This window comes from Hakea prostrata, chromosome 7 (genome assembly GCF_041222555.1).
Source record: "Hakea prostrata isolate BN-2017 chromosome 7, UWA_Hpros_2, whole genome shotgun sequence".
Classification (NCBI taxonomy): Eukaryota; Viridiplantae; Streptophyta; class Magnoliopsida; order Proteales; family Proteaceae; genus Hakea; species Hakea prostrata.
Window position 1 is genome coordinate 21,816,283 of NC_142606.1, and position 19,782 is coordinate 21,836,064.

Here is a 19,782-nt window from a genome sequence, read left to right on the forward strand (position 1 = left end):
CTTCATTCTTTCGGTTTAACATATTATTTACTCATCCCAAAAAAAAAAAAAAGGAGGAAGCAAGGCAAACTATCTCCAAAATAACAGGAGTGCAATCAGGCATGCAAGTCCTCCTGCTAATATTTCTTTCTCCCATTCTGTTTTTTCCCTGATGAGTATCACTCCCATATGATTTTAGATTCATCTAAGAATTTTATGGCACAAAATACATCATCTCAAATTTGACCAGATCTATAATCTACAGAATGACCCTAAAGTTCCTGGAGCTATGCTCCTGCATACTCAATAGGAGTTTGTGCTCTTTGTTATAAGCAAATTGATCCATGAGTAATCTCTACATCCAAAATGATGTTCATTCATTGGAAAATCAATGCTTACCCAAGAGATTTGAGATTGTGATTTCATAATTCACAATTCATAGTTTCATGCTAGTTATTAAGTAATAACCTAGTTATTGTTTTCCTTTATATTAAATGAAGGCATTTAGGGATGCTAGTGAGAGTTTCGGTCACTCCATGGCCATATCGGGACGGTAATCCACCCCTAGGGGTAAGTTAATTCATTATATTATTTAATTATTTATATTCTATATTTTCGTTACTTAAGTATTGACTTCAAGTCTATATTTGTTGCAGCTGAATGGTAGTTGCAATATGGCCATGACTCAACCCACATGAGTGCGATTGCATGTAGAGTGCTCTCCCAAACATGTCCTACCACTAGGTGTGAGCAGAATTGGAGTAGCTTTAGCTTCATCCACTCAAAGAGAAGTAACTGATTGGGTGTGAAACGTCTAGAAGACCTTGTTTATATACATTATAATATGAGACTGCGGGAGAATCATTTTAAACAAGGGATGGACAGAGAGTAACATGATCGAGTTGGCTGACATATTTGAGATGAATGATGATGATAACCCAGTAGTTGAGTGAATCAGGGATAGTGGAGAGCTGGATAAGGAGGGAGGTCGTCCCAGTAGACATACTGCAAAGCATATGGGGGATGATATGGATGACTTATTGGCTCAGGAGGGGAGTGCACATGCAATGCCTGCCCATCCCTTCGTGCCACACTACATCCACACAGATTGAGGATTTGATTGTGTGGTCAAAACACCGAGGATGATGCGACGACTCAAGCATACCCTCGCTTTAATGATGATGGAGGTGATAGAGGGGAGGATGATGATGTTGGACCTCGTGATTAGGATTCGGCTGATCCTAAGGAGAGACCACAACCACCAACACTAGCTGAGAGTCAGGGACGAGGAGGACAACCACCGAGGTTCACCACAGAGAGCAGTTTATCCATGCGACACAAGATTCAGACCATGGTGGAGCTGCATCTCGAGGTCCTACTGCTTCAACATATACTAGTAAGGGGAAGGGGAAGAGGAAAGAACACAGATATGGCACGGAGGAGACATCATCATATAGGCCTTACCGTCCGGTTGATGTAGGAAGCTTGGTGTGCTGTATGGGATCCATGAGCTTAGATGATTCCAGAGCCTGTACCTCCAGAGGATCAGGATGGTATAGACTCACCGATTCCCAGTCACATGATAGTGCTATTGAGAGTGTTGGTTCTGCTTCTGGTTCCAGTTATGGACCTTTTAGTCATAGACTTTACAGTGTCCCTCCTGGCTATCAAAGTCAAACACCAGTTGGACCTTATAGTTATGCTCATTATGGCATCCCTTCCGAATACCAATGCCAGGGCTCCTCGGGGTTACATTCATTTGTGAATCAAATCTTTGACATTCAGCCACCACCACCAGCCCCTCCAACAGCATTTGTTTATTCGAACTTCCCACCATCAAGACTTCTAACACATGTGGATGAGGCAACGTATAGAGCTGCAATTGTCAACCACCTTGACAACCATATGGTCCATATGTCATGGGATTGTATTGTGCTTGGTATGGGAGCAGACATTACAGCGACACATGTATTAGATGGGAGCAATCTATCCCTTTTGTTCATTTGTTGTCTATTTGTCTATGTACTTGTATTTCTTGAAACTTTGTAACTTGTTAGTTTTAAGTTATAACTTAAGTAACTTCTAACCATTACCATGCTATATAAATGTAAATTACGCAATACAGTTAGTACTTCTTGGTTCTTGTCATGTGGTAGTATATACTTGAATGTTAGCTTTTCAGTGGATTTTTGGGGAAAATAGTAGTTCCATTGTGTTTATTATGCTTTGAATAGATAGAAGACAAGAATTTAGACCATTTGGAGGTCATGTAAGGCCTAAAACCTAGGGTTGAAACTTTCAGATTAAGTACCAGGTTTCGACCAAAATGATTTCAGTCTGGGACTGGATCAAAACCTTGGTTTTGAACGAAATTTTCTCCATGATTAGGACTCCCTCTCACAACATGACAAAAAGAATAACACTAGTTTATGCAAATCCAATTCTAGGGTTAGGGTTTCTTGGAAGATTCCCTAGAATTTAGAATTTGCCCAGAATCTTCCCGCAAATTATTCCAATAATCTTAAGGAATCCTATGGGTAGGTGAAAATTGAAAGAAAACTAAAGAAACACAAATGGGTTGAAGAAGGGATCTTATGATGGGTATGGATTGAAGAGAAAATTTAGAAAACTTTGGAGGGAAAGCAATTCAAGATTTCTTGAGAAACTTAAGCAACTCAATTCTTTCTTTTCTTTTCTTTTTTTCTTCTTCTTTTTCTTTACTTCTTTTCTGTTTTCTGTTTTCTTTTTCTGCCGCAAGAAAGAGATGCACACACACACACACACAAAGAGAGAGAGAGAGAGAGAGAGAGAGAGAGAGAGAGAGAGGGTGAGTGGATTGGGAGGGGATGGGTTCCTAGGGAGGAGCAGGGAGAGGAAGGGGCTTAAAAGTGTTGTGGGAGGGCAAGAGAGGGAATGGGGGTGTCATAGGGGGGCTGGGTCGCTGCTGTTCTGGTGCGGCAGCCGGGGCAGGGGGTGGGAGATGTCACGCAGGACAGGGGAGCAGCAAGGGACACCTTTCAGGGGGGGAGGTTATGAAGGGGCTGGGGGCTTGCTGGGAACCTGTGAATGAAAGGGAAGAGAGAGAGAGAGAGGATGCAATCAGGTGGGGTGGGCTTTCTGGGTCTGCGCAAGGCAGAGGAGGGTGAGAGAGGGCTTGCACGAGAGAGGCAGGGGATGGGGTGGGGAAATTTTGTACTTGGTTGGCTGCTTCTGGAACTTTGGAAGAAGCTTACTTGAATGTCTATAGTTGCAGGAATGAAGAAGAAGAAGTTGAACTTGATGATAGATATGCTGATCCTTGAACAAACTCTTACTCAACCATGGCCTACTCAACTAGCAAACCATGATCCTCAAACTCAATCAATTTTATTCAAATAATCAGACTTGAAGAATTACAAAGAATACTAGGCTATTTATAGCCTTCAAAAGACCCTACGACTAAGTGGGAACAGATAAGGATCTCGCCACATAATCCTAACTTTTGATTTGGAATCTAAACAACTAAAGACATGTGCTGAAAAGAAAAGACCAAATAACTCAAGACTCTATCTAAGGAATTCCACTTGAAAAAGAATTCCCTAAGACACTCAATCACCAACTACTAAAAGACAACTTTTAACTAAAGGTTAACTCTTAAAAGATAAGATCCTCCTAGAAGATAGGAATCCTCTTTTTACAAAAGTCAAGTCTTATCCAAAACCTAACCAATTGAAACACAACTCAAATTAAGAAATAAAAACCAACATAAATCTAGAAAATACATCTGGAAATAATTCCAGCACCGAAAAGAGGGCTAAAATGCCGTAAATACCCCTACTAGGTAGTTCGGCCAGCTCATGGGGATTTCTTGGAGCCATCCTGGGGGTCCACCTAGGGTTTCGGCCAGGTGGGTCCCTGTGTTCACATCACTAGTACTGCTCATTTAGCCATTGCAACTAGTACTGCTCATTTAGCCATTACATTGACATGTGTCCGTCTCCACTGTAACCTAAATCTTACTGTCCTTATATCCCATCCTTGACCATGTATACTCCAGTGTGTCTTTATCAATTAGTTTCATCTGAATCAGGACTGACTCATAAGGTCACACTGTAACATAATATGTGTATGACTACATGTGACTATTAGTTGATATCTGGACAAACTACATACTTGATTTTAGAGAACATGGCTACAAGTTCATCAATGATTTTGTGACTATTAGTTAATATCTGGACAAACTACAAACTTGATTATAGAGAACATGGATACAAGTTCATGAACGATTTTACTATAAAAAATATACTTCCACTGGTAGTTTAAAATATGGCTTAAATATCAATCAAAGAGATCACACAGGATGAGACCGCTCTATAGAGTCCAGACTAAAGAAGATTGTGAATTTAATCTAGAACAGTTATTTTCCTATTCTTAATCAAACAGGAAGTGCAAAAAAATAAGGTAAATTAATCATTCTAAGATACAGTAAATCTGGAGAACAGTTGTAGTTATACCATAAGAAGGGTAATTGGAATGGCACTCTCCAGCAAATGAAGAAGAACAAACTGACACGAGAACTGATTTCAGTGATTTGTTCAAACCGGCACTCAAGATACTAAATCCAAATGGAGGGCAGGGAGTATGCTGCACAATTGCAGAGAATGAAAAGAGCACATCAAACCCATGGTTTTGAACTGCACAGAAACTTGCAAGTACAGCAATTTCGAAGAAATCCCAGAAAGTAACATGGTCCATGAGACCTGCATCAATACATTAGTTACAAAAATTGCCAATAGAAATAATAAAGCAAATCATGTCTTACAAATGTCATACACTAAAGATCAAGCTAAACAATCCATGACCAGAGAGTTAGGGGAACCAACTAAATCCACAGTCATACCTAACTGTGAGAGGACTTCCATGGTGAAAGAACCCTTTTGCTCCAAAGCATTGGAGATCAGATGAAGCTGAAGGATGTACAACAGAGCAAAGTGCACCTCACATAGAAGAATCAGAGATTGACGTAACTTTCGGCTCACAGTATGATTCAATAGGTACACCAAAAAGAATGCCACTGAAGTATTGAACAGGATTTGGCATTAATTAGTAAACTCCTTAATGATGTCACATAATTTCATTCAAGCCTCATGAGATGGCTCATTGGAGGATTACCAATCAACTTATGCTCACTATTAAACTTCTTAGATGTACTGTTAATGCAAAAAGAAGAAAAACTTAATTAAGCATAAGATGGAGAAATCAAATATTGAACATACTATATATGGCATGGATAAAGCCAGGCTTCATGGCAAGAAGAAGTATCAGAGCCAACGTAATAGCTCGAGAGCTTCTGCGTAGACCCCATGCTATTGTAGCTACAATCAATACTTTTGTTTCTTCCATCTCTGCAATTTAAGATAAAATGAAGCACATTTATGTGATGCTGAAGTACATTAAAAGTACTAACAATAGTAAATTAATAATTAAATGTAAGTAGAACTACAAAGTAATCAGACTCCATGCGAAAGATGCGAGTGTTCCTATCTAGACTTGTAAACGGATCAGATTCAACTTGAATACACCAACATCTGAATCCAAATCCAAATTTGAATCCGAATCCGATTAGCAAAACCGCTATTTGAATCTGAATCCGGCAGAAATTTAGAGAAGGCATCCAAATTCAAATCCGGAACTTTATCGGATATCCAATAATAATCCGATCCGATACACTATCCGATTATTGATTGGAGTTCGTCATTTTTTTTTATCTTTTATTTTCGATTTCCAATTTCCCAATCCAATTATTAGCCCCTTTTTTAGAGAAAAATGTTCAATACTTTACTCTAACCGGATAATTTCCGATTACCGGCTTCCAAATCCTATTATCATCCCTTTTTAGAGAAGAAAATGTTGAATACTTTACTCTATCCAAATATTATCTGATCCGATAAGCAATAATCCGAATCCGAATCCGCCCACTTAGTTGACAGATCTGAATATTTTTCAGTAAGAAAAATTACGGATATGGACACCCTTAAATGAATATGAATGCGAATTCGTCGGCGGATTTCAGCTTTCCATTTATAGGTCGAATCCTATCCCATTTTCTATGAGCAAAACAAGGCTTCAAACCTACTCACTAACATCTCCAGAATGGAGTTTAGGAAAGCTCCAACAAAGCCTTAAACTCATGACATTCCCACCCCCCCACCAAAAAAAAAAAGAGAGAAGAAAAACATTATTAAAAAAAACACCACGAAAGAAAAACTGCAGCTCAAATACAGATTGCCTCCTCTTCCATTTTTCCATACAACTTACTCATGTTTCTTAAGGCTTATCCCCCCCCCCCCCCCCCCCCTCCCTCGCCACTTACAGATGTGAGAAACTCTCTAGCGCTGCTATCCATAGAAAGCAAACACAAGGGGCTTGAAACTATTTGGCCCTATCTAGGGAGGCATTACCACCACCTTGAAGTATATTGAAAAATGACTTCCACCGAAAAGATTGCATTGCTACTACCAGCCCATACTTCTAGCGTCACATTCAGCTTTTCAACTCATCCGTTGTTCTTCCACTCTCCAGAACTTGCAAGTTACAAGAGCCCCACCACTCTCTCCATCTCATACAGTCATACTAGGCGCTCAATAATCAGTTTTGGTCTCAGTCTTGGTTGATGCTGACCTGAGTCGGCCCATATGTAAGGCAGGTGTGCAACATCCTTAATCCCATACAGGACCACTGACCAACTACAAGACAACTACCAACTACAGAACTAATACCTGTACAAGTCAAAAGGTAAAAAATTAGCCTTTGCTGCCACCATAAATCCATACATCCCTTATCAGTGTATGGACAGCTATCTCTCGAGCACAGATTTAGGTTCGGCCTCAATGGGAAAAAGGAGCACCTAACAACGCATCTTCACAGACCAAGAACTACGAGATCGCACTTAAATGGAGCAAGACCTCAGGAAATGTATCTCCAACTCCAGACCTTTCCGTCATATTTGGGACTCTGTAGCTGTGTTTTGTAATGTTCCCCCCAGTAATAGGCAAATCTTAGCCTCCGGAGGCATCTCCCACCCTCTCCCCTCCTTCGCACTGATGTGAGGCTTGTCTGCTGTTGTGCTTCTCTTTTCTGGAGCTTTTCTTCCTTCAATTATATTATTTCATTCACCATAAAAACATTGGTAGACAGTAGTTAGGGATATTTACAATTTTTCTCTAGAAATATCGAAGTTTTACTCTAGTACCTTTCTGAACCTGCCTAAAACCTAAAAGTAATGCTTTCCAATAAAACAGCTATTGTGCTGAACTGCTGATTAGATGAGTCATGAACATAGAAAAAGCAGCAGATATTAGTCTAAGCTTCTTTGACACACTACCCAAGAAAAATGCAACTTTAGAAACAACATGATCAGCTACCATTAGAAATAAACTTGTCACAGTAAACAATATTACTTTGCATAACTAATCATACAAATGCCTTCTCTCACCTTCTACAGTACGATCATCATTCAAGGATTGCCCTTCCGCATCAGATAAGTACAGAAAAACAGAATTATTCACAAGATTGCCCAGGGCAACAAGAATTCCAAGAGAAAATTGTGCAAGTAGATAGAATCCAGGAATAGGGTAATGCCACAACCCAATGGTTTCCCACATCTCTGTGTCCTGAAATTATATCCCACAAAAAATTATATTAGTCTACGACCTCCATGAAAACTGAGCAAAATTCTATGAAGTGACAAGGCATGGAATTACTTTGCGCAGCTTCTTGTTTAGGTAAGCAAATGCCACATTGAATATATACGTGCTGGCAGCCCACAAAAGAATAAACACAAGAACCAACCCATGCAACCGGTGCAAGCGGAAGAGAGAAGGGAAGGCATAGAGAATGTAGCCAACATAGACAAGCAGCCCAAATGCACATAAGCTTGCAAAATGGAAACTCCAAAATGAAAGAGCAAGCAAGGAAACCTGTCACATTCACCACTGAAAGTTTTACACATAAGATAAGAACACATTTCAACTGAATATCGAGATTGAATTTCAAAAGTACAGCCAACATTGGAAAAAATTACCAATAAAGTATGAACAAGGCATTTTTGTTGTAGAGAAAATCCAAAATATTTGAAAAAAGGGAGCACCCAGAGCATGAGACTCCTACAAGATTACTACTGCACGTATGGGGAGGGTCATAATGTACACAGCCTGTATCCAAACTCAAACACTAGACCACTTGGTCACACTGAATCAAAGCTTATTGTTGCACCAAAGGCCCATCTTCAGAGGGGAAAACCGTTCCCATCACTCAGTTTCCAAAAAATATCTAGTTATGGCATCATTTTCCTGCGTGAAATTTTTGTCGAGTGTCTAGGGGTAAATTAGTCTTATCTGCCGTGACACTGTTATGTGGACAGTGTGTACAGGTACAGGGCTAGTTCCATCCTTTCTGCTTCTGTAATCAGATCTCAGGATTTCTCCAGTAATTCTCTGCTAGTCCTATTTATTGGTTCTCCCAATGGTATGCAGCCGCCTAATGCTGCATACCTATAACTTAATCACTCCTTCCTTAATATATGGGGTAACAGAACCAGTATTTCTTCTAAAATGCTGCACCTAACTGCAATCTACATTGAATTCTACTTCTACCTTGACAGATTGAGTCCTCGCAAAACCTGGTGAAATCGACCTCTCTTTTGGCTGCTAGTTTTATATATATATATATATATATATATATATATATATATATATATATATATATATATATATATTAAATGAGACTTATGCATTCCTTGCTTCTTGTTGCTGAATCTAATTCAATCTACATTTTAATATCGTTGATGTTGATGAGGCCATCATCAATTTACTCCAGGTGTTCAACGTTTTTCCTGAATGAGTGGAATCTGTTTTTATACCTCAGGTTTGTGAGACCCATCAATTTTTCACTCCAGGTATTCGATATTTTGTCTGAACAACTGAAAGTTTGTCCTTCTATTCGATGTTTGGCTTGCCCCAATTACCTTGTTGGATTCTATTAGGAGTCCAATTAGAGTTTGTATAGGAGTTAAATTAGAGTTTGTATTCAAGTAAAATTCTATTCCTTGTAATAGTATACTTTCCACTTAATTATAAATAGAGGGCTTGAGATCATTGATCAATAAGCCATTCTACTAATATCGTGTTACTCAACATGGCATTAGAGCCTAAGTTCGATTAGGGAAGGGAAGAGAAGAAAAAAAAAATTCTCATTGAGGAAGACCTACCTCCATTACCGAGACATCTCTTCAGAACCCATCGCCTCTGCTATCGATTAGGGTTGAAACGGAGCCGTGCGAATTTAAATCGTTCGTTGTTGAGTTCGTGAGTTACAACGAGCATCTTTGACTCTGCTTTCGGTGATTTGAGAGATTTTTTTCAGATTCCATCTTCTTCTTCAACAAGAAAAACTAAACTGCAACTTCCGTCGCCTGCTTTCGTCACCTGCTTCCGCCAGACTCTACTTCCGTCACCTGCTTCAGTCGCCGTCGCCGTCGCCGCTTCAGTCGCCATCGCCTACTTCCGTTGCCATCACCGTCACCTTATTCCATCCCCATCGCCATCGTGTTTCACACGTAACATATGAATGATATGTTAATGTCAAAACCCATATTTTCATATCCCGCCTGATGAAATAGACCAGACCAGATTTTTTTTGTCTCTGTTTCTATTAGCCAAAAAAAGCCAATAAACCAGACCAGACCAGACCCATCCTTTGACCGAACCATATTTTGATGTCTCAAGGGTTGGTTTATTTGTAGTTTCTTTTATAACTTTTGCACCTTAAAAAAAAAAAAAGGTGTTCCTTATATGTATTTTTGAATTGTTTGGGCTGTTCGACTATTGCATTCTGTGACGTTTCTGTTACTTCAAAAGGGTGAAGACAGAAGAACAACAAACAATTTTGTCAACATGACAACCATTGATGGTACTCCTGCTCCCACTGGCTACGAACATTACCCCACTCTTCATTCTTTTTCCGTGAGATTTGATGGAACAAATTATTTGATCTGGTCTCGCTCTGCTTACCTGACTATTACTGGAAGAGGACTAGTTGGATACATTACGAGCACCACTATCAAACCCACTACCGCAGGTGTTTTACAGGATAAATGGATATCAAATGACTCTTTTATTATGTCATTCCTTTTAAATTCCATGCATCCAAATATTGCACGGGGTTACCTATTACTTAATACTGAAGCCCAAATCTGGAAAGCTACTACTGAAACCTATGGACAGTTGGGGAATGATGCACAGGTTTATGAGTTACGAAAGAAGCTCCATAAGACTACCCAAAAGGAACTGACTGTGGCCCACTATTATGCTGAGTTGCGCTCTCTTTGGCAGGAGTTGGATCATTATGGGGATTATCATCCCACTAACCCAGATGATGTGACTACTTATAGGAAGCACATTGATAAAATCCGGGTATATGACTTCTTAGCAGGTTTGAATGTGGAGTACAATCAGATCAGAATGCAAGTCTTAAGTCGTTCTCCCTTTCCTACACTAGAACAGTCTTATGCTCTTGTTCAGTGTGAGGAAAGTCGTCGATTAGTCATGCTTCATACTCCTATTATGGAGAAATCAGCCTTACAGTCTATTCACACTAAATCTGATTCGGCTAAGGAGATTGTCAAGTGTGAGCACTGTTACAAACCATATCATACCAAGGCAAATTGTTGGAAACTGCATGAGAAGCCTACTGATTTTGAGCAAAAACGAGCACAAAGAACGGGAAAACCAAAGGCTAATCTCTCTGAGACAGTTTCCACCACACCCTCTGCAGACGTTGGTTTTTCACAAGAGGAGTTTGCTACTCTGCGACGTATTATGCAGTCTTCTACTACTGGTAGAGCTTCGACCACTGCTTCCTCTACTAACCATACCAACTCCTACCTTGCTACTTCAGATAAAACTTTTACAGGCTTTCAAGCTTCTTCAGTTTCTACTCCTTGAATCATTGATACAGGAGCCACAGATCATATGACAGGTTTATCCACCTCTTTCTTACAATATTCTCCAACTTCTGTAAAGGATAAAGTTCGAATTGCTGATGGCTCCTTTTCTTCCATTACTAGAAAAGGGACCATTCAGCATTCTCCATCACTTTCTTTGTCTATAGTTTTACATGTTCCCTCTTTCTCTACTAACTTGCTCTCTATCAGTAGTCTTACACATGACTTGAATTGTAAAGTGACTTTTTTCCCATCTTACTGTGTCTTCTAGGATCTGGTCACGGAGAAGGAGATTGGATGTGGTAAACTAGACAATGGACTTTATTTGCTCGAGCCGATTGGAGAATATGCATCTGCTTTGACTACATCTTCTAATCCGGTCCATTCGGTAATATCAGACCTTCATCAGTGACACCGTAGGCTAGATCACCCCCCTCTAGGAACTCTTAAGAAAATATTTCCTGATTTGGTTTCTTCTTGTAATGAGGATAATTTTTTTTGTGAAGCTTGCATTTTTGCAAAGCAGACTCTTTCTACTTATTTACCTTCTCTTCATAATAGAAACCTATTCCTTTTATGCTAATTCATACTGATGTGTGGGGTCTCTGCCGACGTGTGTCTATTACTGGCCATAGGTACTTTGTTCCTTTTATTGATTGTCATTCTCATTCTACATGGATTTATCTTTTAAAACAAAAAAATGAGGTTTTCCGATGTTTTCGTGATTTTCAAAATATGATTAAATCTCAGTTCAATGCCATTGTGAAGACCCTTCGCAGTGACAATGGCACAGAGTATATTGATGGTGAATTTCAAAGATATCTCTCTAACTCTGGCATAATACATCAAACCAGTTGCGTTGATACGGCTGCCCAAAATGGGGTTGCCGAAAGGAAGAATCGGCATCTCTTAGAGATAGCCCATTCCATTATGATTGCTATGAATGTACCTGACCAATACTGGAGTGATGCTATACTCACTGCTTCTTACCTTATAAATGGATGCCCAGTAGGATACTTGGTTTTAAATGTCCTAATGAGATTCTTCAGGGAGCCTCTTCTTTTGTTATTCCACTAAAAGTTTTTGGATGTGTGTGTTATGCCAGAATCACAGCCCACCAGAGTAAGCTTGCTCCCCACGGCCTACGCTGCATATTTTTGGGGTATTCTGCTACTCAAAAAGGGTACAAATGTTATCATCCTCCTTCCAGGAAAACCATTGTATCTATGGATGTAATTTTTCATGAGTTTTGCCCTTACTATACACCTCTCCAGGGGGACAGTTCTAGAGGAGAGGTGTTCTTTCCGACTCTAGATCTTCCCATCACACACCAACACAACTTAAGAGTCCCAGAAGAGTTTCCTGACCAGGGGGAGACTTCGGCCAGTATACCTGAGGACTCTAATCCTCCCCCTTCAATTTCTGAACCATGTGAACAACCTAGCCAGGGGGAGACCACTCCTGTGAGACACGCTGTTGGGGTCTTTCAAAACCAAATTGACCAGAATAAGGAGGCACAGACTTATCAAAGGAATAAATACAACCGGCTAAAGCAGTGGAGAAAGGTGATAGGTTACCACTTTAGTCTCCTGCTCCAGAATTAGATTCGACTCTTCCCCTTAAGGTATCTTCTTCTAATCTTCCTATTACTGTTAGAAAAGGGGTCAGATCGTGTACTCAACATCCCATAGCTAAATATGTTTCTTATAACTCTTTGTCTGACTCCTACTGTGCTTTTATATCCTCTCTGTCATCTGTATCTGTTCCTAAAAGTTGGCAGGAAGCCTATGCTGATAAGAGATGGAAGGCAGCTATGGTAGAGAAAATGCAGACAATGAAGAAAAATGACACTTGGGAGCTGGTTACACTTCCTCCAGGAAAAAAACCAGTGGGCTGCAAATGGGTATTTGTGGTTAAACAAAATATGGATGGATCAGTCAACAAGTTGAAAGCTAGACTAGTTGTAAAGGGGTTTACCCAGACTTATGAGATTGATTATCAGGAGACCTTTGCCCCTGTTGCGAAACTAAACACTGTCAGAGTTCTGTTGTTTGTAGCTGTGAACAAAGACTGGAACTTGCACCAATTAGATGTAAAGAATGCCTTCTTACATGGGGAGTTAGCAGAAGAGGTCTATATAGAAATCCCACATGGTTTCTCCGATGACAATACTGCAGGGAAAGTTTGTCGGTTGAAGAGGTCAATTTATGGGTTAAAACAGTCTCCTAGATGCTGGTTTGGACGCCTCCTGAAGGCAATGACTTCTATTGGGTACAAGCAAAGCAATGCTGATCATACACTATTTGTCAAGAAGTCAGGTACTAACATCACACTTCTCATTGTCTATGTAGACGATATTGTCATCACAAGGAATGATGGTGAAGAAATTCAAAAGTTGAAGGACTTTCTTCGCAGAGAGTTTGAAATTAAAGATCTAGGGAAGTTACAATATTTCTTAGGGATTGAGGTGGCTCGATCAAAGAAAGGTAAATTCCTATCCCAAAGAAAGTATGTCCTAGATCTATTATCAGAAGTGGGAATGTTGGGGTGCAAAGCAGTTGATACCCCTATTGAAGTTGGAGCTAAACTTAAAGAAAAAGAGGGAGAACCAATGGACAAAGGAAGATACCAAAGGCTGGTAGGGAAGCTTATTTACTTGTCTCACACCAGGCCAGACATCGCTTATGCTGTAGGTATAGTGAGCCAATTCATGCATAATCCATATTTAGCTCATATAAAGGCTGTTATTAAAATACTATAGTATTTGAAGGGAACTCCTGGAAAAGGAATACTTTTGTCACCTACTGATAATCTAAAAGTAGAAGCATACACTGATGCAGACTTGGCTGGATCTCCAGACAGGAAGTCAATTTCAGGTTATTGTACCTTTGTTTGAGGTAATCTAGTTACTTGGAGAAGTAAGAAACAGAATGTGGTAGCTTTATCTAGTACTGAAGCTGAATATAGAGCTATGGTTCGTGGAGTTTGTGAGCTACTATGGTTGAAAGGCTTGCTGCAAGATATTGGAGTCCAAGTTCCAAACCCTATAATGTGTTATATTATGACAACAAGGCTGCTACTAGTATTGCTAATAATCCGGTGCAACATGATCGAACTAAGCACATTGAAATTGACAGGTTTTTTGTGAAAGGAAAGTTGGAACAAGGGCTTATCTGCATGCCTTTTGTAAGATCTGGAGACTAAGTAGCAAATGTTTTCACTAAGGGTTTGAAAGAAAGAGATTTCCTTCCTATTGTAGGCAAGTTGGGCATGACTAATATCTATACCTCAACTTGAGGGGGAGTGTTGGATTCTATTAGGAGTCCAATTAGAGTTTGTATAGGAGTTAAATTAGAGTTTGTATTCATGTAAAATTATATTCCTTGTAATAGTATACTTTCCACTTAATTATAAATAGAGGGCTAGGATCATTAATCAAAATTGATTTTTGATACTATCATGTTATCTTTGAAGAAGATAATCTTCTTTTGATGTAGCTGAGAACAAGAATACCATGAATAATGTTAAGTGTCCAGATTACTTCCATCAAGCTCAGAGGGATCCCCAGTTATATCATGACTAAGGGGAAGCCCAGTCATATCACTTCAAATCACCCTGCCTCGGATTCTAAAGGCTAAAATGCATGGTCAAAGACAACGCAATTATCCTCATCTGGTTATGGAATAGTGCATTAGTAGTATTTATTTTGCTACTAAGGGTAGAATTGTCTTGTTAGGTTATTATTTTCTTTGTAATATGCCCACAATGGGAAGATATGTTCTATTCTTAGTAAGTTTCCAAGTATAAATAAAAGACCTGCAGGATTGTTGTTTTCCAAATTACAACAAATAGTATGGAACCCGATATTGTTGCCAATGTCATATCTCACACTACTACAAAGCATAGTCCAAATATCGGTTGGGAGTCTTGAGACCACCAAAACTTCGACCGAAATTTCAGTTTTTTACCCAGCCAAGACAAAACCAGGGAGCGAACTTTACTTCCCTGGTTTCAACTGAGGTCTATGAAACCTGTTTAAAAATCCCAAATCTTGGTCAAGTTCTACGAAATTTTGCAAAACCCACAGGTCCTACACTCCTACCAATCAAAATCTCGAGGATTTCCCCCTTTTTATGCCATTTTTGCCTCTTTCAACCTCTTTTTCACTAAAAAATCATCACTCCTTTGTTTTCCTTCACCTTGTTCGTTGCTTGCTCCATGGTTGTAGTCCTTATGGAGTACATGGTAGAGCTGCTAGATATGGGGGTTCATCTACTAATGCTAGTAGTATATCTACATATGGATATGGGGATGAATCGGGATAAGGTGCATTATTTGTGGACTCCATATTTGGATACCCATCACACTTAGTTGGGCTAGTTTAGCCATCATCCTCTTACAGTCCATTCTCAGATGATACATTCCCTAGGTTGGGATATCTAGTTTATGCTAACGATGACACCTATAGATTCATAGTATAAGGCTGCCTGAATAAATATTCCAAGACCATGACATGAGAGTTTTTTGTCCAATATTCAGAGTGATGGATCAGATCTTACTAATATGAACACAGTGACTGCTGGCCCAACCCTAAAGCAGGGCCCAAAGGTCCACCAATCAAGCTGGCCAAACTGGCAAACTCTATAAAGGGGTATTTTGGGCAATTTAAGCCCTAGTTTATTGCTGGAATTAATTTCAGTTTAGTTTCAGTCCTTGAGTTTACTTCCTCAGTTTGAGTTATGTTTGAATTAGTCTGGTTGTGGATAAGATAAGAGTCCTTAAGTCATGAGTTTAGCACATATGACATGTCAATTAGAGTTCTAATTAATTAGAATTTAGCATGTGCTAATTAGAGTTTTAAGTTACTTAACGTTTGTTTAGTTGAGTCGTTGCTTATCCTAAATTGGCACATGTGATTAAGAGTTTTAATAAAAAGACAATTCAGCATGTGCTTACATAAGTTAAGAGTCTAATTTCAGCATGTGTCATTAAGTCAGTAGATTTCAATCCAAGGGTTTAGGTTAAGTGGTGGGATCCTTGTCTAAATAAGGATTCTCACATAGGTTCCAAGTCTTTAAAGGCTATAAATAGCCAAGTAGTCTTTGTAATTCTTCATTTTTTATGATTAATAAAGTTGATTGAGTTTGAGGATCAGGGTTTCCTAGTTGAGGGGGGGCCCTGGTTCAGTAGAGTTTGTTCAAATTCAGCTTCTTCTTCTTCATTCCAGCAGCCTACAAGCATTCCACAAGCAGCCACAATCGAATTATAGCAGCTTCAAGTAAGTAACAGAGATCCCCTACCCTTCCCCCCACCTGCCCTGTGCACATAAGAAGCCCCTTCCTTTTTTCTGCCGCACTTCAACAGCAGCCTTCCCTCACCCCTGTGACTCCCTTAACCATCCCCCCAAGCCCTACGACCCTCCCACCCCCTTCCCCCACTTCCCCTAGCACCTGCAGGTCCCCCCAACCCTTCCTCCTTCCCATGGCCAGCCCAAGGATCCCTCCCCTTTGAATTCCAAATCCCCAGCCCCTAACTCCTCTTTCTTCTCTCCCTAGGATCGCACATTCCCCCAGACCCTAGCCCTACTTTTAATTCCCCAATTAAACTGAGTTTCCTTAGTCTAGAAAAATTCTGCTTATCATCTTCTTCCTTAGAAACTTCTGCAGATCTCCAAACTTCTGAAATCTAAACTTGTTCACACTTCACACTTCGACAATACCCTATAGTCCAGACCTACAAAAATCAGTTCTGAAATTAAAAAAAAAAAAACAGCAAGTGCAGCCCTGTTCCTACCCTAGCCGAAACCCCCTCCTAGCTAATTCCTGGTTCTTTTACGCTTTTCAGATCTGGAATTCATAACACATTAAAATTCAGATCTGAGTTGGCCATTGCAGCAGGATTTTCAGAGCTATAAAATGCCACACATATCCTAGAATACTCTAACATCAAATTAAAAGATGTCAGCAAAAATTTCTTTTTGCTTATTTAATTTGTGGCTATTGTATTTATATGAAATATTTAAAGTACTTATGTTATTTGTTCAATTTTAAAGTCTTTGTATTTGTCAAAACCTCTCAAGTACACTACCACTTGAATGATAACTCTTCATTGGTGTTTTAGCAAAATACCTTTGCCGTTGTGTTCTTTATGTTTTAAATAGGTAGTATACAAGGATCCAAATAAAAGAACCATGAAAACAGGGTCAAAACCATCCATTGTGTTGTCCTCAGAAAATTTCCTGGCTTCATCTGAGATGGTCGAAATTTCGACCTCATATTGGTTTCAAGGCAGGTCGAAACTGGCCTCAAAACCAAAATTTTGGTCCTTGCTACAAATGGAATATGGATGATCTTAAGGAGACATTTTCTAATTTCTAGAGAAAAGAATATGACACAAATATATGACTTCTATGAGAAGTTGATCCAGTTTCAACAATCTGACGTCACTACAAGAGTGCTACGGTAGCACTGTCAAAAGAATTGTAGAAAAGCAGAATGTCTTTCAGCCACCTACTATAGATATTGAGAAGCTAGAAGCCCAATATAATGAATTTTCCATATCTAGATTTCTTGCTGGTCTGAACTCCACTATGAAGGCTGTAGAGGGTCATTTGCCTGCTGGTGAGACAGTTCCTACTCTCAGCAACACCTATTCCAGACTTCAGAGTATTGCATCTCCTTCCAAGCCTGAGTCCAACACTAAAGAAAATTCTGCATTCACTGCGGTCATGGCTGTCGTAGAGGTCATGATTCACGGAAAGCGCACCTAGAAGCCAATGCTCAGCAGCATTTCAAGTAGTTGAAGTCTACCGTACACTTAATTTTATTCAGTCTGTTAATTTTTGGCTAAGGATGACAAACTTGTGATTTCTGCCAAGTTCAAGTCAGGGGAAAGTGTCCTTCATTCCTTATTAATATGTTTTAGTACTTCTAACAGCCTCCACGACTTAGGGGAGTTATAAATGTTTTGAAGTGTCCAAGTCATAGTTCCACAGAGTCCTACATCAAATAGGTTTTCAAGTTTTAGGTCTTTTGGGATTTTACTACCTAGTTCTTTTACAAGCTGCAAGTCTGTTCAGCCATCTATACATACCCCCTTGAGGAGAACACAGCTACAGTTCAGCTCATGAGATTCAAGCTTTCACTTGGGTCTTGTTCCCTTTGTGAACTATTGATCTAGTGTTTAAACTCTTGATTGAAGTTTCTTGGTTTTAAAGTCCAGGTACGTGAGATCCTGTGTTTAAACTGCAAGGTGGTTAAGGTCATAGTTTGAAATCTCAACTCCTGTGAAACAAGATCAGAGGTGGAAATGAAATTCTACCAAATCAGACCAAATTTCGAGATATATTGAGATTTCGGAAATTCAAGAGTAAAATGTAAAAAATAAGAGACAACCAAGTCTCCTTGAGATTTCGACAGAGCCGTCATTTCATCTCTTGTTTCAACAATAAAACCAAATAAGTGTAGTTTTTGGACCATTTTGAGCAAAGCATACATCAAATCAAGAAGACTTGACAAAAATACTGGCAAACTCATGATTGCAGTGGATTGAAGTGTTTACTTCAGTTTGAGGTAACCCATTGATATGATGCGACATACATGTTTGTCGTGTCAGATTATGTTTGGCTCTTCTCAGAGTCTATGACGTGGGATTCGTATGTGTCACAATCAGAGAGCAATGCACATCATATCCAACGGACTTACAATGGGATTGAGCGAGCCGACATGGCAACTTCTGTAAGTCTATATTGTAGAGGAACTTCTTTGGTTATCTATCTCTTATGAGTTAAACTCTTGTTCCTGCATAGTTTGCACATGAGTTGTATTTGATATTTGGCTACTCATGGTGTTTCTGTGTATGTTTTAGTTATGAGTCACGCACATTTTAATGTAGGCTTATATTCCAAATTCGTTCTTTATATAACCTCCGCAAAAGAGAAGAGGCTCTTGGAAAGATCAAAGAAAGAACTTTTTCTTCCTCCATGAAGAATTCAGTTCAGTTCAGTTAGATGTGAAGAATGTTTTCCTCAATTGAATCTCCACTAGGAAGTCTATATGAAGCAACCTCCAGGGTTAGTTTGTGCAGGAGGAGAATGATTTGGTATGTTGTCTAAAGAAGTCACCACACGCATGGTTTGGTCAATTTACCTCAGTTGCGACTTATGATAGAGTTTGGTTTGACTCAGTGTGAGTCCGTGAGAGTGATCACTCAATGTTCTTCTGTAGCCAATACAAGGAGGATATTCTTGGTTGTGTATGTGGATAATATTATTATAATATTGCATATGATTCAGTCAGTATTGATGCATTGAAGAACCATTTTGCAGAAACAGACTCAGACTGAAGACTTGGTCAAGTATTTCTTGGGGATAGAAGTGGCTCAGTCAAGGAAGGGTATCTTTTTGTCTTAACGTAAATATGTGACTAACTTACGATCTTAAACAGGGATGCTTGGTTCAAAGCCTTTAACTACTCCGATAGATCTAAATATAAAACTCATGCCTGAAGATGGAGATGCTCTTGAAGATCCAGAGAAGTGTCTAAGGTTGGTTAGAAAGCTAAACTATTTGGTTGTGACTCGACCTAACATTGTCTTTCTAGTCATTGTGAGTCAATTTTTGTCTAGCCCTCCAACCACTCATTAGGATGCAACTACGCACATATTAAGGTATCTTAAGAGAGCTCCTGGACATGGACTCCTCTACACGGATCATGGCCATTGGAGAGTTGAGGAATTTTCTGTTGTAGATTGGGCTAGTTCACCAATTAATAGGAGGTCTACTACAGGTTATTACACCTTTGTTGGAGGAAATTTTGTGTCTT

At 39.5% G+C, this 19,782-nt stretch overlaps 1 protein-coding gene across 1 annotated transcript in view; it reads right to left on the reverse strand.

The window, feature by feature from the left end:
* The window catches only part of LOC149010543 (piezo-type mechanosensitive ion channel homolog), a 70,437-nt gene that overhangs the window by 25,378 nt on the left and 25,277 nt on the right, over nucleotides 1-19,782 (reverse strand). The window contains exons 9-13 of the mRNA XM_089161559.1: nucleotides 7,722-7,937; nucleotides 7,454-7,631; nucleotides 5,235-5,363; nucleotides 4,859-5,032; nucleotides 4,473-4,718 (exon numbers count right to left, since the gene is read on the reverse strand). Of these exons, the coding sequence (XP_089017685.1) occupies nucleotides 4,473-4,718; nucleotides 4,859-5,032; nucleotides 5,235-5,363; nucleotides 7,454-7,631; nucleotides 7,722-7,937 (943 nt within the window). The remainder of the gene's footprint in view (nucleotides 1-4,472; nucleotides 4,719-4,858; nucleotides 5,033-5,234; nucleotides 5,364-7,453; nucleotides 7,632-7,721; nucleotides 7,938-19,782) is intronic.